Source organism: Cynocephalus volans, chromosome 2 (genome assembly GCF_027409185.1).
Source record: "Cynocephalus volans isolate mCynVol1 chromosome 2, mCynVol1.pri, whole genome shotgun sequence".
Classification (NCBI taxonomy): Eukaryota; Metazoa; Chordata; class Mammalia; order Dermoptera; family Cynocephalidae; genus Cynocephalus; species Cynocephalus volans.
In genome coordinates, this window is record NC_084461.1 from 161,212,174 (window position 1) to 161,228,837 (window position 16,664).

At 39.5% G+C, this 16,664-nt stretch overlaps 1 protein-coding gene across 1 annotated transcript in view; it reads left to right on the forward strand.

Moving 5' to 3' along the window:
• Nucleotides 1-2,424: 2,424 nt before the first annotated feature.
• The window catches only part of LIMS1 (LIM zinc finger domain containing 1), a 162,439-nt gene continuing 148,199 nt past the window's right edge, over nucleotides 2,425-16,664 (forward strand). The window contains exon 1 of the mRNA XM_063085783.1: nucleotides 2,425-2,547. Coding sequence (XP_062941853.1) covers nucleotides 2,516-2,547 — 32 coding nt within the window. The 5' untranslated portion in view covers nucleotides 2,425-2,515. The remainder of the gene's footprint in view (nucleotides 2,548-16,664) is intronic.

Genomic DNA, 16,664 nt, shown 5'->3' on the forward strand with positions numbered 1-16,664 from the left:
TCATAACCATTTTAAGCATAAAGTTCAGCAGTTAAGTATATTCACATTATTGTGCAAACAATCTGTAGAACTTTTTTTATCGTGCAAAACCAAAACTCTATAACCATTAAACAATAACCCCCCACTCTCCCCTCCCTCCACCCCTGACAACCGCCATTCTGCCTTTTGTCTGTATGAATTTGACTACTCTAGGCACCTGACATAAGTGGAATCATATAGTATTTGTTCTTTTCGTCACTAGCTTATTTCACTTAGTGTCATGTCCTCAAGGCTCATCCAGGCTGAATGCTATTCCATTGTGTGTACACATCACATTTGGTTTATCCAGTCATCTGTCTATGAACACACAGGCTGCTCACACCTCTTTGGCTACTGTGAATAATGCTGCTATGACTGTAGGCATACAAATATCTCCTTGTGACCCTGATTTCAATTCTTTTGGATATATACCCAGAAGTGGGATTGTTGGATAATGGTAATTCTATTTTTAATTTTTTGAGGAACTGACATATTGTTTTTCCACAGAGGCTGCACCATTTTACCTGCCCATCAACAGTGCACAAGGGTTCCAATTTCTCCACATTCTTTTCAACACTTGTTTTTATAGTAGCCATCTGAATGGGTGCTTGAGGTGATTACCTTACTGTGGTTTTGATTTGCACTTCCCTAATGATTAGTGATGTTGTGCATCTTTTCATATGCTTTTTGGCCATTCTCATTATTTTTAAATAGCAGCATAGTATTATATGCAGAAACCATAATTTATTTAACCAATATTCTGGCTAAATAAACTTTCTCAGTTGCTCTTTAAAACAAAACTGCAATGCCTCTCCTGCTTTGCATTTTAAAAACATTTTTATTATGGAAAATTTCAAATATATGTTAAAGTAGACAATCCTATATAAAGAATACCATGTACCTATGAGGCGGTTTCAACAGTTATTAATTTATGACCCATCTTGTTTCACTGTCTTCCAAACAAAGCTCCTATCTACATCCCCCATCCTCACATTTTAAAGTAAATTTCAGTCATATCATTCAGTTTATGAATAGTTCTGTAGGTTTCTGTAAAACTTTACATACTTTTGTTGTGCACATAACAATACATCTGTGAGATAAATTGCACAATGTGAATTTCCTGGGTCAAAGCAGAGCGGAACTTCACATTATGATAGCGTGCCCTACAGAAATTGTATGGATTTACATTCCATCAGCAGTAGACCAAAGCACTTGTCTCCTTGTAGCCTCATCCAAACGACATATTGTCAAAGTTTTAAACTTTGCATTTATGTGAAAAATGGTATTTTATTTTTATTTTATTTATGATATTGGATACCTTCTTGTACTTTAAAAAATCATTCGTATTTTTCTGTGGAACCCTGTTTATATCCCTTGATTACTTTTCTCAGAGTTGTTGAACATTTTTGTACTGATTCCTTTTGTAATTTTGAAATTAGACTTTTTTTTTAATCATACAGCTTGCAAATCTTTTTTTCAGTTGTGATTTGTCACATTTGTTTGCTAGGTAGAAGTCTTAGATTCTACTTGGTTACATTTGCCAATCTTTAACTTTACAGTTTATAGTGGTTTGGAAAGTCTTTGACTCACCATTCCAACCTTATTTTTTCCTCCCATTTTCTTCTAATATTTCCATATCCTGTTTTTTCTTTCACATTTAAATATTTGCACTGTTTAGAATTTATTTTGTTCTGAGGATGTCAAAGGAACCTAGTGTTTTTCTCCCAAGTTTTCATTCTATTATTAGAGAGTAGATATTATTACAGAATGCGATACCCTGAAACAGCTCATTTATGCACAGGGTAAATAACCTACTTTACCTATATCAGGAGCCCCTGGCTTTTTTTTATTAGGAGTCCCACTTGGCCCTTACTGGCTGTTTAGTCTTGGCCAAGTTCAGGTTCTGGTAGGCGGAGTGGGAGAACAGACGGAGAGCAAGCGAGGAAGGAAAGGATGCAAGACCGCAATCTCTCAAAGAAAGGTGAACTTTCCCTAACCCCCAGCTTACGAGCAAACTGAAAACCTAGTGAGCAGCGCCCCAACGTGCCGGGCTGTGCAGCGCGCAGGGACTCCGCGGCGGCCAGTCCCGACAAGACCCCCGGAGTCCCTCCCACAGTCTTCAGGACCCTCACCAGGACAGGCCCAGAGGCCGCTGCCGGAACCACGAGGTCCACCCGCCACCTCAAATCCGAAGTGTCCCCGCCGTCCTCTCCGGAGCGGCTCAAAGGCCAACCTTGCCGGAGATGAAGCCGGAAGCTTGACGCCCGCACCGCCACCCGCCGCGAACTCCGGCTGGCTTTAGAGCCGGCCTCCGGGGCGGGGACTCGGGCACGCGAGGGCGGGGCCTCCGCGCCTCCCGCCCCCGGCCAGCCGCCCCTTCCTGCTCCCCCGCCCGCCCTCCAGCCAGCGGCCGGTCACAGCGGCGAGCGAGGAGGCCGCGGCGGAGCGGCGCCGGGAGTCGAGGTGCTGAGGGACTGCGGCGTCCGACTGCGGAGAGATGCTGGGCGTGGCGGCCGGAATGACCAACAGGTACAGGCCGCACCTCCCCGGCCCCAGCCGCGTCGCCCGCCACGTCTGCCGGGCGCTCCCCGCGGCCTGGCGGCCTGGCGGGCGGGCGCGCAGGCGACCTTCCTCCCTCCCTCGCGGGCCGGAGCCGGCGGGCAGCGGGCCCAGCCTCCTCGGTGCTCGCGGGCGCGCGGCGTCAACAGCCGCGGCGTGGACGGGGATGGGCGCCGCGAGGGCAGATGCTGCCTCCGCCTTGGCAGAGTTCCCGGCAGCGCGGAGACATTTGCTGAGTCAGTGGTTTGTGTCTTAGCGCTTGGAGTATGATGTGCACCTCAGGGTCTCGGGACCCCTCTTAAAATAGGGGACCCTCAAGAGCTTCGGCTTCTGATGGCTGTGTCCATAGACATTTACTGCATTAGAAACGAAACGGAGATATTTAAAATATTTATTAATTCATTGAATAAATCCATCACATGGTAACGTACATACCACACTTTTACGAAACATGCTATTTTGCTCAACAGAAAAATTAGTGAGACGAGTGGCATTCTTTGACATTTCGCAAGTCTCTTCCCGTGTGCTATGCCGTCGCCATATGTGTGATTGAGCTATGTGGAGAAATTCCGGTCTTACACAGATGTGTACTTGGAAAAGGGAGGAGTATTTCAATAGCTTTTTCAGATAATTGTGGATATTCTTCGTTACTACGCCGGAACTACGTAAGTGGTAGTTTCTAAAAGCTTAGTTTGGATGTAGAATCTGAAGTCATAACGGGAGACTTTTAACACTCTACTACATTAAAATGTTTGGGTCTATCTTGCAGTTTGAATGGACCCGGTACCCACTGTGACATCATGTTTGTCATTTGGAAAATATCGCTGTACTTGCTGAGTTAGGCGTTTACATCACTTAGTTCATTAGAAAAGTCTATAAGTATTGGGAAGCTGTCAAACTCAAGCGGTGGATGCAAGTTTTCCATCATTCTCATTTTCAGTGGAAAGCTTGGTTTTTGTCATTGGCGACAAAATATTGTCAATTGTTTTCGTCAAAGAGACAGGCTCACTTTGTTCAGTTTCAAGGAGATATCTGCCAAATACAAGTCTAAATAACTATAGTTCTCTGTCAGTTGTTCTTTCCAGTAAAAATGTTATTTCATGAAAAAAGCACCTAGTTCATCTCATCGCTGTCTCACACGTGCTTTTCCTCAAGACGACGGACTTTATGAAGTGCTAAAGAAGTGCTTCGTGCACACTGTCATGTGGTCACAAGTAACAAGAGAGTCAAGAATCAAGATTTAATAACAGTAATTTGTACTCGTGGATGTTTTTTAAAAAATGTATTAAATGTTAAGTTGATATAAAATCTAAAATATGTGAAATATAAAGAATAGTGGATATGCAGTATAAGAATGTAGTGGCTTCTTTTTAAGACCCTCGAACCTGTCCCTGATCCAGTGCAGGATCCCTTCCCATCCTGAATTTAACATTAGCAATCCCTTACTTTTTTTTTTTTTTTTTTAAGTTAAGTACATTCATATTGTTGTGTAACCATCACAGAGATAAATCTCCAGGACTCTTTTTGTCTTGCAAAACTGAAACTGTCCCTATTAAACAATAACTCCCCATTTCCTCCTTCCCCCAGCCTCTGGCAACCACCATTCTACTTTGTGTCTCTATGATTTCACTACCCTGAGTACCTCTTATAAGTGGAATCATACAGTATTTGTTGTGTGTATCACAGTTCGTTCCTTTTTGTTGCTGAGTAATATTCCATGGTATGGATATATAGAAGTTTAGCTGTTCACCTGTTGAAAGACATTTGGGCCGTTTCCAGTTTTGGGCTATTAAGAGTAAGGCTACTGTGAACATTTACACAAAGGTTTTTATGTGAACATGAGTTTTTCTTTCTGTGTGATAAATGTCCAAGAGTGTGCACTTGCCAGGTTGTACAGTAATTGCATGTTTAACTTTTTAAGAAACTGACAGATTTTTCCAGAGTAGTTGTACCATCAAGTGTACTTAAAAGTGAAATTGGTATTCTTTTCCCGTGAGTTCACGGAGGTGAATAATTCAGATACACTGCCGCTGCTTTGATTACTGCTAGGAGGCCAGTAGTTGCTTTTGCACTGTCAGTGTGTCAACACAGAGCAGAAGGCTACAGTAACTTCTTCTTGGGAATATCTTAGTATTATTATGAAAATAACTAGTATTATTATGAAAGTAGTTTTGATCTCGTAAACCCTTGGACAAGGTCTTGGAGACCCCCAGTTATTGAGACTGCACCTTGAGAACCACTGTTAAAGATCTTAAAATCTTAAATGATAAGGGATGTGCAGGTATTGGGAATATTTAAAAACAAAACGATTTCTCTTAAAAATATTTATTGAATGATTGTTGAAGCTTTGGCTTTCTTTCTAGTTTTCTGATTTTAGTAGAACTTAAAGACCTAACTAAGAAGCAACATGGAAAAGGCAACTTTCTGTCCATAGAGGTTTTCCCTGATGTGATGGCCAGCACCATTATGAAGAGGGAAGATGTCGTGGCAGTGAGTGTCTTCATGAGATTTCAGTGCTCCGTGCCTGTGTGTATGGTGAGGAAACTGAGCTTTGATTTTTTAGAAAGCTAATGAAAATTTCGTGGTAGAAAAGATACTTTCAGTTCTGATTGTTCTGCTTCCTGCAGGCTTAAACTATCCAGCAGGATTATGCTGTATTGATTTTTTTTTTTAATTTTTTACTTTTTAAAATTAAAAAAAAATTTTGTTATTATTATGTTTTTACATTATAAGATGTTGCGGAGCACTGCCGGGGGGAGCCTGGCTGAGGCCCTCAGAACCCCCTCACCCTGGCTCAGGAGCCTCGGGGGCTACTGTCTCTTTTAGGTTTTATAGGTGTTCTTTTGTGATCTTTACTGGTTAGTATCAGAACTTTGTCTCTGATCTGTGGGTTTTTTCTTTTTTTTTCAGTTCTTTGTTGGATTATTTGCTGTTCCTACCACTTAAACTCCACTGGAACAATTTGTTGTCCTTTGGTTACTTCTAAAATGAGGGAACTTCCTGTGGGGACCAGCACTTGAGCCCTTTGATTGAGCTAAATTGCTGCTTTGCTGTTGATTCCCTGGGGAAGGCTTTTTGTGCAGCTTGGGTTGATCTTGTATGTACTTCCTGGTCTCGAGAGGCCCCGTACACCTGGATTGTGTGGAAACTCTGGTCTGGATCTGAGTCTTTTCAGCAAACTGCTCCCCCTGCAGTTCTACATTCCTGACCAGTCTCAACTGAGTGGTCCTGAGCTGATTGGGGGGTAGATCAGCTGTCCGTGCTGTGCACTGATGTTCCCCCTGGTGGGCCTATTTACCCCATCCCCTGCACTCCAAATATTTTCCATGAGACACGCCATGCGCCAGTCCCTTGTGATGACTCACTGGCCTCTGAGTGGCTCCTTTTTTCAGTTGCTGTGGCTCCTTGCTCCTGTGTGGGTCCACTGGAACCCTGTTAGTGGTCTTGCTGGCCTGAGGGCCACCAAGGCCCTCCTGTCCCCTGGCTCCTCCAAGCAGCTTCACCCAAAGGGCACAGCTGTGGCTTTTGCCAGCTCTTGCTCCATGTGCTCACCAGGGCTAGCCTTGAAGTGGTCAGGGCTCAAAAAGTTTTGCGTGGTCTCATCTTTCTCTCATTGTGGCTTCTGCTTTCATGCACTCTGTAGGTCTCTCCTCTTCCTCTGAGCTCTAGCAGCCCCAGCTTGGCAGTCTTTACTTTCTAATAGTTGTAAATTGGTCACTTGTGGGAGAGAGTGACTCTGGGGACCGTCTGTTCTGCCATCCTGATTCTCCCTGTCTTGATTTTATTTTATCATTCCCACCCTTTTCCTTTGTAGTAGTCTCTTGACCTGTCTCCTGGCAGCTCTTGCTAAATTTGGGTGCAGAGAGTGAGCTTTCCTTTCCTCCTAGAGAAGGGGGCCTTGGAACCCCTCCACAGGGTGAGAGAAACTTCAACAACAACAGATCCATAGTGAGAGAGCAGAACTTTACCCTGAGAGTCTCTATTTTCAATAATGTTGTGTTTCCTCTTCAGATAATCATTTAAATAAACCTGAGTATAGGGCATGTTTTTAGCTAGGTTTGCATTTAAGTAAAAGGAAAATGTCTCAAACCACTTGTCAGTTTTACAGTTCTTGTAAGGATACTTTAAACTGTGGTTTCCCACCCACAGGAATATCACCTACATTACATGTTGGACTGTTGCCACATGGTCTTCCAAAAAATTTAATTTTAGAATACTTGAGCAAAAGCTCCATTACCTGTTGTCATATACTGTGCATTCTCTGGCAGCAGCGGTTTTATATCCTTTCATCCTGACATCATCTCATCTCTTTTATTTGAGCACATCAGAAATTTACACACTGGAACCTATTGTGGCAAGGCAGTGGAGGGTGGGGGTGAAGCATTTTCTTGCATCTTTTTCATGTTGGAGCATGTTTTGGAACTTGACGAGCCTGCAGTGACATTTAACATAGAAGTAGGAAGCTGCAGGTAAAGCAGGCTCTGAATAGCATGTTCCGTGAGAGGGAGGAAAAAGGGCACTAGGAATTAGTGTGAATGCTGACAGCATTTGCTTGGCAGTGGGAGACACAGAACTGAGCATTAGCACACCCAGGAGTCTGGAGCCTTGCTAAGATGTCTGAGGGTCAGTCAGGTAAGATAAAGTAAGATAAAGGGCAAAAAACATTTATACAATATGTTTACACACATATATTCTCTTTGTACAAAAATGGAATCAGGGTCGTACTGTTCTGCAACCACTTTTTTTTTTTTTTTAGGATTTTTACCATTAATCATTTAATGGTAAAAATTTACTATTTTAATCATTTTTAAGAGTACAATTCTCTGGCATTAAGTACATTCACATTGTTGTGCCACCATCACCGTCACCATCTCCAGAACTTTTTCTTCTCTCCAAACTGAAGCTCTGTGTCCACTGAACATTAACTCCCCATTTCTCACAATTGCTTTCTTAACTTAACAAGCTGGAGAGAATGCAAATCCAGTGCCCTGTGGACTGTAGAGTTATCCCAAGTGGCTGGAAAAATCCATGCACATCTTGAACATTTGAGGTGGAACAATATTTTTTGTTTCTGTTTTTCATTTAAATATTGATAAAGTACAGGTAATTTAAAGGGGTTTTGGGATTTTTGGTATCTTTTTTATGGTATATGCTTTATCTGTTAATATACACTAAAAAGACAGTTATTGTAATGTGAAGATCTAAGAAAATTTATCTAATATTTTAAAAATGGCTTTATATGTGAAAAAGATGGAATCCACTAAGCTAATGCACTAAATACTTTAGTGGGTCCACTACAGTAACTCACTAAACTATTCCTTTATTTTATAGGGCAGGAGTTGCCTAGAGAGGTAAAATAGTTTATTCAAGACCACGGAGTAAGTTAGTAGCGGGGTTAGGAATCGAGCCCAAACTTTGGGTGTATTGTGGGCTCCTCTCTGCTGTACTACATTCGTTTGCTCTGTTACTTTAAATTGCATTGTTATAGTTTGTTGTATGTATATATATTTTATCTTTCCATCTATATTGTAAATGCCTTGAGGGTCAGAGCCCCATTAACATAGTGACTCTGGAAATGTCTGAATGAATTATGGAATATTGCCCACAAATTGTTCTACCACAAGGGTTCTAGACGTCGCTGTCTGTCAAGTGGATTGTTTTTGGGGAACACATTCTTATGGATGTGGTATTCTGGCCACATGTGCTGGTACCTGTAATTCTTCCTCTCCAGAGACCTATTTCTTCTTAGCCATGCATATTCAATGTCCCCACATGGCAGTCTGAGAGATTCCTTCCTATTGACAGGCTTCTTTATTGATACATCAGTTAAGTGACAGATAGTGCCAACTGTTTAAACGGATTATAAGTTCATTTCTCATTGAGAAATGTAGTAGTTATTCTTTTGTTTTTGTTTGTTTATTTTTAAAGCTGGGCACATTGCTGCCTCATATAAAATATCCCTTATTAACAGAGCAAGGAAGAGTAGACTTGGGTAGGCAGTTTCAGCCTCTGCCGCAGCTGGCTTTTCCTCCTTCTCAATGTGGTGGATTCAGCAGAGTTTCTGTATGTACGTAAGGCACAGTGCATGTACACCTGAGGAGGTTCAACAGGTACATATGACATGGTCCCTGCTCTTGAGAATCTTCCAGTTTAACTGTTCTGCCATTCATGTTGGTTCCAGATTTTCCAAAAGCACCACTTTGGTCATATCACTCCCTCTTTTCAAAAGATCAAGAAGTTCCTTCTTGCCTGTCAAATAAAGTCCCGACTCTCCAGAGCCTGGAATTCAAGGCTGTCTGTGATGTGGCCCCAGCCCGTCCTCCTAGCCTTGTCTCACACTCGCTGTTCCATCAGTCTGTGTTTACCTCAACTAACCCACTGCCATTGTCTGAAAACAGCTGTTGATTTTCCACCCCAGTGCCTTTGTTCATGCTTCTCTGTGGCCTGAAAAACCATCTTTTGTATTTTCTTCACAGCTGCGACAAAATTGCCACTTCTCCCATGAAATAGTGAGTTCCTGGAACTTTTATTGAGTCTCTGCCATGTGCTAGGGAATTAGGTATTGAGAGCTTTATCCGTTCTCCCAAAGCATTTTGACTTCTTTTTTAGTAGTTATTAATTTCTGTTTTGTATTATAGCTTTTTGTATACATGTCTAATCTTTTCTGTCAAATTGTAATCTCTGGAAGTAAAAGAATGTCTTAATCAAATTTGTTAAATGTCCACAGAAAAACAAACTTGATTTAAATAGCCTTTATTTCTTCTTCCATCCCCTCATTTGTTAGTGAATTGAGGAGTTTAGGGCTAGCTCTGCTTAGTGTCTGTGACATTGTTTGAATAAACTCAGAAAACTTTAAGTAAGACAGGATAGCATTCATATTTGGTTTAACTTGACTCTGCAGTGTGTTATAGACTGGTGGCAGAAACCCAACATCTATGGAACACTGGGAAGAAATTCAAATCATGTTTAGGCATATTTGTTTAGTTTATTTCATTTCCCTGCCAGGCCATTCTTTTAATAACTCACCTTTTATTAATTACCTGCTTTCATACAAATACTTTAAAGATATTACTTTATACAGTAAATCTTACTGTCATAGTCACATCATGAAGTAGGATTTTTATGCCCATTTTACAGATGAGGAAACTGATTTCACCAAGTCACACAGTGACAGAGGTGGGGTTCACACTAAAGTGCCCTGTAGAGCCCTTCTCAGTTCACATCTCTGGTCAAGAAGAGGTCACAGCTTCCAGCTTCTTTTCTTAGCTTTCAAGGATTTTTCTTCACCTGCCCAACCAACTAATCCAGTTTTATTCCTCTCCACTCTTTAAGTTTATATCATCTTATTACCAAACATGTCACAGTCTTGCTTTCTGAACTTGATTTTTGTTCTTCTTCTACCAGAAATACTCTTTCCTTTTTTTGAGGGACAGGAATTCCATCTTACTCTCAAGGCCCAACTTAAACTCCTCTGTCTCTGAGATGGCTTCCCTGATGTCTTTACTCTTTTCTTTCTTGACCTCCTGGAGAATGTATTGTGTAAGAGTCAGTTCTTTACATAAATCCACTGCGTATGTACTTGTGTACAACACACAGATTTCTATTATTCTTATTTCAACTCTTGGCTATGCTTGTATGTACTAAGTGATATCTACAAATTTTGGAACCCATCTTCCAATTCAGTGTGCATCCACGGTGTATATAGTGCTGTGCTATAGGCTGTGAAGCATGTAATTGTAATAGAGTGAAGGATCACACATTATCTATCTTGTGTTATAGCTATATGTGTGCAAGTTAAAAAAAAGTCTTTTAGAAATTTGAAGGAGGAAATGGTAATTTGTCACTGGTTATTACAGATTAATTGTTTATTTAAGACATTAGGATCAGTCAAAGTTTATTGGGTTTGTAAGAAGTAGAAATGTATCAGTCACAGTATTGTTCTTCCAGAGGCCTGATTTATTTGGAATGTTGTCGGGAAATTTATGAACCAGATAGAGCACTGCTCTTACAATGTGGGCTACAAACTATCCATGGCATGATTTTTGTGTCAGAAATGCAGATTGTGCAGCCTCATCCCCTACTTCTTGGGGAAGGAATGTCATGAAATCTATACTTTTAATTTTTTTTTATTATGGAGGATTTTAAACATATAGGTAGAGAGAATAATGTATCCCTGTGTACCACCATTCAACTTCAGTAATTATTGACTGACGATAAATGTTTGACTAAGGCCAACATTTTTAACTTCTCTTTCCCCTATGCAATATCATAAGGACTTTACTATGTATCCTTAAAAGATAAGGACTCTTTTATATCAAACTAAAAAGCTTCTGCACAGCAAAAGAAACAATTAAAAGAGTTAAAAGACAACCAACAGAGTGGGAGAAAATATTTGCAAAATATATATCTGACAAAGGATTAATATCCAGAATATATAAGGAACTCAAACAACTTTACAAGAAGAAAACAAGCAACCCAATTAAAAAATGGGCAAAAGAGCTAAATAGGCATTTCTCTAAGGAAGATATCCAAATGGCCAACAGACATATGAAAAAATGCTCAACATCACTCAGCATCCGGGAAATGCAAATCAAAACCACATTGAGATACCATCTAACCCCAGTTAGGATGGCTAAAATCCAAAAGACTATGAATGATAAATGCTGGCGAGGCTGCGGAGAAAAAGGAACTCTCATACATTGTTGGTGGGACTGCAAAATGGTGCAGCCTCTATGGAAAATGGTATGGAGGTTCCTCAAACAATTGCAGATAGATCTACCATACGACCCAGCTATCCCACTGTTGGGAATATACCCAGAGGAATGGAAATCATCAAGTCGAAGGTATACCTGTTTCCCAATGTTTATCGCAGCACTCTTTACAATAGCCAAGAGTTGGAACCAGCCCAAATGCCCATCATCAGATGAGTGGATACGGAAAATGTGGTACATCTACACAATGGAATACTACTCAGCTGTAAAAAAGAATGAAATACTGCCATTTGCAACAACATGGATGGACCTTGAGAGAATTATATTAAGTGAAACAAGTCAGGCACAGAAAGAGAAATACCACATGTTCTCACTTATTGGTGGGAGCTAAAAATTAATATATAAATTCACACACACACACACACACACACACACAAACCGGGGGGGGGGGGGAAGAAGATATAACAACCACAATTATTTGAAGTTGATACGACAAGCAAACAGAAAGGACATTGTTGGGGGGGAGGGGGGAGGGAGAAGGGAGGGAGGTTTTGGTGATGGGGAGCAATAATCAGCCACAATGTATATCGACAAAATAAAATTAAAAAAAAAAAAAAGAAACTAAAAAAAAAAAAAAGATAAGGACTCTTCTAAAAAACTTTCTAAACGTAACCACAATATTATGTTATCTGAAAAAAGTTAATAATTTTTATGTCGTCAATTACCCAGTTAATGTTCAAATTTTCACTTGTCTTAAACATCTATTTTATTTTATGTTTTTTTCTAAATTGTGATCTAAATATAGTTCATACATTTTGGTAGGTCGATAAGTCCTTTAGTCTCTTTTAACGTATAGGTACCTCTCCATCTTTTTTTTTTCCCCTTGTGATTTTTTGTTGTTATTGTTGTTGAAGAAACTGGGTAATATTTCTTGAAGAATTTTCTACAGTCTGGATTTAGCACACTGCATCCTCAGGGTGTAACATTTTCTGTTATATATCTTATAAATCGATAGTTGGCTCCAAAGAAGCGGTTCTCAAACTACTGGGTCTCAGGACCACTTTACAGTCTTAAAAATTGAGGACTGCTATGGTGCGAATGTTTGTCCCCTCCAAAACTCATGTTGAAATTTAATTGCCACTGTAACAGTATTAAGAGGTGGAACCTTTGAGAGGTGACTAGGCTGTGAGGCTCCGCCCTCATGGATGGGACTAATGCCATTATAAAAGGGCAAGTTTGGCCCTCTTTTGCCTCTTTGCCCTTCTGCCTTCTGCCATGTGATGATGCAGCAAGAAGGCTCTTGCCATATGCTGGCACCTTTATCTTGGATTTCCCAGACTCTAGACTGTGAGAAGATAAATTTCTGTTTATTATGATTTACCCAATTTCAGGATTTAGTTACAACAGCGCAAGATGGATTGAGACAAGGACCCTGAAGAGCTTACTGATATTTACTGTATTTGAAATTTAATAAATATGTTATTATTTTATATTATATATTAAATTATATTATGTTAAATAATATAATTTGTAGTTATTTTCCAAAACAAAAATAATTCAGTGAGAAAAGTGGCTTAAAAAATTTTTTTTTGCAGAGCTCTGTAATGTTGGACTACAGTATAGCTGGCACTCAATCTGTTGTAAAAGTCATGTGGCTTCTGGAAAACTCCACTGTATGCTTGTGAGAGAGTAAGAAAAAGGCAAATAACATTTTAGTGTTGTTATGAAAATAGTTTTGACCTCTTGGATTGCCTTGGAAACTTCTGATCTAGAAGTAGGTTTGGCAACATTTGGGTTTGATCCCGATTCCACCCTACTCTGTGACTACAAAATAGATGGTATTGGGTTCTTCTATCAGGAAATATATAATGTCTGGTTGTGTCTCTTTTTGTGATGTTAGCAGCTGTTGGTAATCAGTGCCATAGATCAGAGGTTTGCAGGCTTATTCTCTGAAGAGCCAGGTAGTAAATATTTTCACCTTTGTGGCCTATAAGTCTCTGTCACAACTGCTCAACTGTGCTGTTGTAGCGCAAAAGCAGCCATAGATGTTATGTAAGTAAATGAGCATTGCTGCAGTCCAGCACAATTTTAATTACAGACACTGCAATTTGAATTTCATATCATTTTCACGTCACAAAATATTATTATTTTGATTTTTTCTTTCTTAACATTTAAAATGTCAGAACCTGAGGAAGATGGAGTAGATGTACATTTTTCTCTTTCTTCCACTAAGTACAACTAAAAATGCTGTACATTATATATAAAGCAAACATAAGAAGACTGAAAAGTGGAGAGAAGAAATCAGGCTGGTTGGGTACCACGGAACCTGATGAACAACAGAGTGGTGAGTTCCTTGGGTTTTCTTTTTACCTTATATATCCCAGGATTGGAGCTGAAGAATCTAGCAAGTCAGAAATGCCAACGAGTGCGGACCAGAAGGAGTCTCAACAAAAGACTGCTCTCTCTAGCCAAAGAACCATGAAAGTCGGTCTAGTGAAACAAAAACATGGACAACAAATGCTCTGTTCTAATCAAACACCAAGAAAAAACTGCTCCTCCCCTCTGCTTATGCCACCAATGTCCAGGTGGGGAAACTAGATTTGTACCTTCACCAGGCTATAACATGGCACACAACACATCTCTCAGGGTTATGTCAGGGAAGGTGAAGTAGGGAGCCAACATTTTGTCCTCAGTGGCTGGTAATGACTGCCCCCTCCATCATTATAGTGTTGGTGCAGACAATGTGGGGAGCCAGAACTCTCACCCAAGCCCAGTAGTAAGGAGGAGTCTTCCTTTTGGGTGTCAGTGGAGGCAAAATGGGGAACCTGGACTTCTATCTCCATCTGGCAGTCATGAGGCAGTTCCCTTGTCAGAGAGGTATCAGGGAAAGCCAGTTTGTTAAAGTTCAGATAAGATCCCATCTTATAATGTAATACAAAAATGTCCAGGTTTCATTAGAAAATCACTTGGCATATCAAGAACCAGGAAGATCTTAAAGTGAATGAAAAAAGACAAATAGATACCAACACCAAGATAATGAAATGCTGGAATTATCTGACAGAGATTTTAAAGCACTCATGATAAAAATGTAAACATAATTGAAATAAATGAAAAATTTGAAAGATCAGCAAAGAAATAGAAGATATAGAGAGCCAAATGGATATTTTACAACTGAAAAAAATGCAATAACCAAAACAAACAACAACAAAAAACAAACCTCAGTGGATAGGCTTAGCTAGTGTATCATGGGAGCCCCAAATCTGAGAGAGCAGTTGTGTAGGGTTCACCTATTCCAAAGAACTCACCCAGGCTAATAGGTAGAGACATTGGTTTATTAGATTTATGGAAGTCGCTGATGGCAGCCGATTAGCTAGAAATCCACACCATCATGGGGTACATACAACAGTTATATAGTGAACAGATCAAAGTAGAGGTGTTAATCATTTGCAAGCTTATGCATAGACCCTCACTCAGCTCACATAATGGAGAGTGCATGAGAGATGTGGCTGAGTAGATAAGTTTATCTACTTTCTACTCTCCTTGTGCCAGAATACTTTAATACCAGTATGCTAATTTACTTAGGGTCCCTGCTTCCTCCAGTTTTCCATTTGTCTTAAAGAAGACATCTGTCTTAAAGGAGAAGTGCCTTTTCTTGGGTAACTACCTTGGCCAGTGGTAGTTTCCCAGTGGGGAGAGGGAACTCTGGTATGCATGGGGAGGGGGAATAGGTCTATGTCCAGCATTTACCCCACAACTAGAAAGGACAGAGGAAAGAATTAGTGAACTGGAAGTTAAAATAATAGGAATTATCCAATCTGAACAAGAGAAAATAGACTAGGAACATGGGGAAAACAAAGCCTCAGGGACCTGTGGTACTATAACAAAAGATCTGACATTTGTGTCACTGGAATCCTGAAAGGAGAGGAGAGAGAGGGCGGGGCTAAAAATGTAATACAGGAAATAATGGCCGAAAGTTTCCCCAAGTTGGCAAGAAATATAAACCTACAGATTCAGTAAGCTGAGCAAACCCCAAACAGGACAAACTCAAAGAATATTTACACTAAATTACTGCTAAAGGGGAAAAAGAAGTCCTATTGGTGTAAAGTCGACCCAGGAATCTATCATTAGCAGTGATTTATTGCATGTTATTAAACAACTAGAAGAGAGGAGATCAAATGTTCACATCACAAAGAAATGATTAAGTTTTCAAATAATGAATATGCTAATTATCCTGATTAGATCATCACACATTGTATACATGTATTGAAATATAACTCTGTGTCCCGTAAATATGTACAATCAATATGTTTCAATAAAACAACAACAACAACAACAAAGAAATTCAGGACAAGACTCCTAATAATAATTAAGCCCTGAAAACTGAAGATAAAGAAGAGAACCTAGAAAACAGCCAGAGAAAAATAATGCCTTAAGTATTGGGAAAAATTCAGTGACAACAGGTCTCATATCAGAAACCATGGAGACCAGAAGGAAGTGGCACAATAATTTTCAAGTGCAGAAGTAAAAGAATTGTCATTCTAGAATCCTGTACCCTCAGAAATTTTTCTCAGATGAACAAAATCAGGACATTCTCAGATAAATGAAAAATAAGAGAATTTGTCACTAGCAGACCTAAAAAGAATGGGTAAAGGAAGTTCTCAAAACAGAAAATGATGAAAGAATGAACCTTGGAACAAAAGGAAAGGAGAAAGAACTCAGCAGACAAATATATGGATACAATAGACTTCTTGTTTTGAATTTCTAAATTATGTTTGGTGGTTGAAGCAAAAATTATAATACTGATGTGGTTTTAAAAGTATGTAGAGGAAATGTTTAAGACACAGAGAGTGTAAAGGAGTATACAGGGAGATAAGCTTTCTGTAACTTCACTTAAACTGGTGAAATGGTGACTGATAAATTACATGTATATACTATTATATCTAGAGCAACCACTAAGAAGCTATTCAAAAAAATACACTAAAAACTGTAGATAAATCAAAATGGAATTCTAAAAAATGTGGAAATAACGTACAGGAAGGCAGGAAAAAGAAAATGGAAACATAAAGCAGAGAAATAAATAGAAAACAAACAACAAATAGACTTAAGCCCTCACATATCAAAATTACATTAAATGGAAGTGGGCTAAATACAGCAGTTAAAAGACAATTTAATAGCATAGATTAAAAAACATGACCCAACTATGAGGATACTTCAAAAAGATTATGGAAAAATAAATTGAAAGATAATACAAATATTTCCATAAGCTTTTTAAAGTACCCTCATTTATGCTGTTTAGAAGAAGCTCATTTCAAATATAATGATGTAGGCAGATTGAAAGTAAAAAGATGGAAAAAGCTACATTATGCAAACATCAAT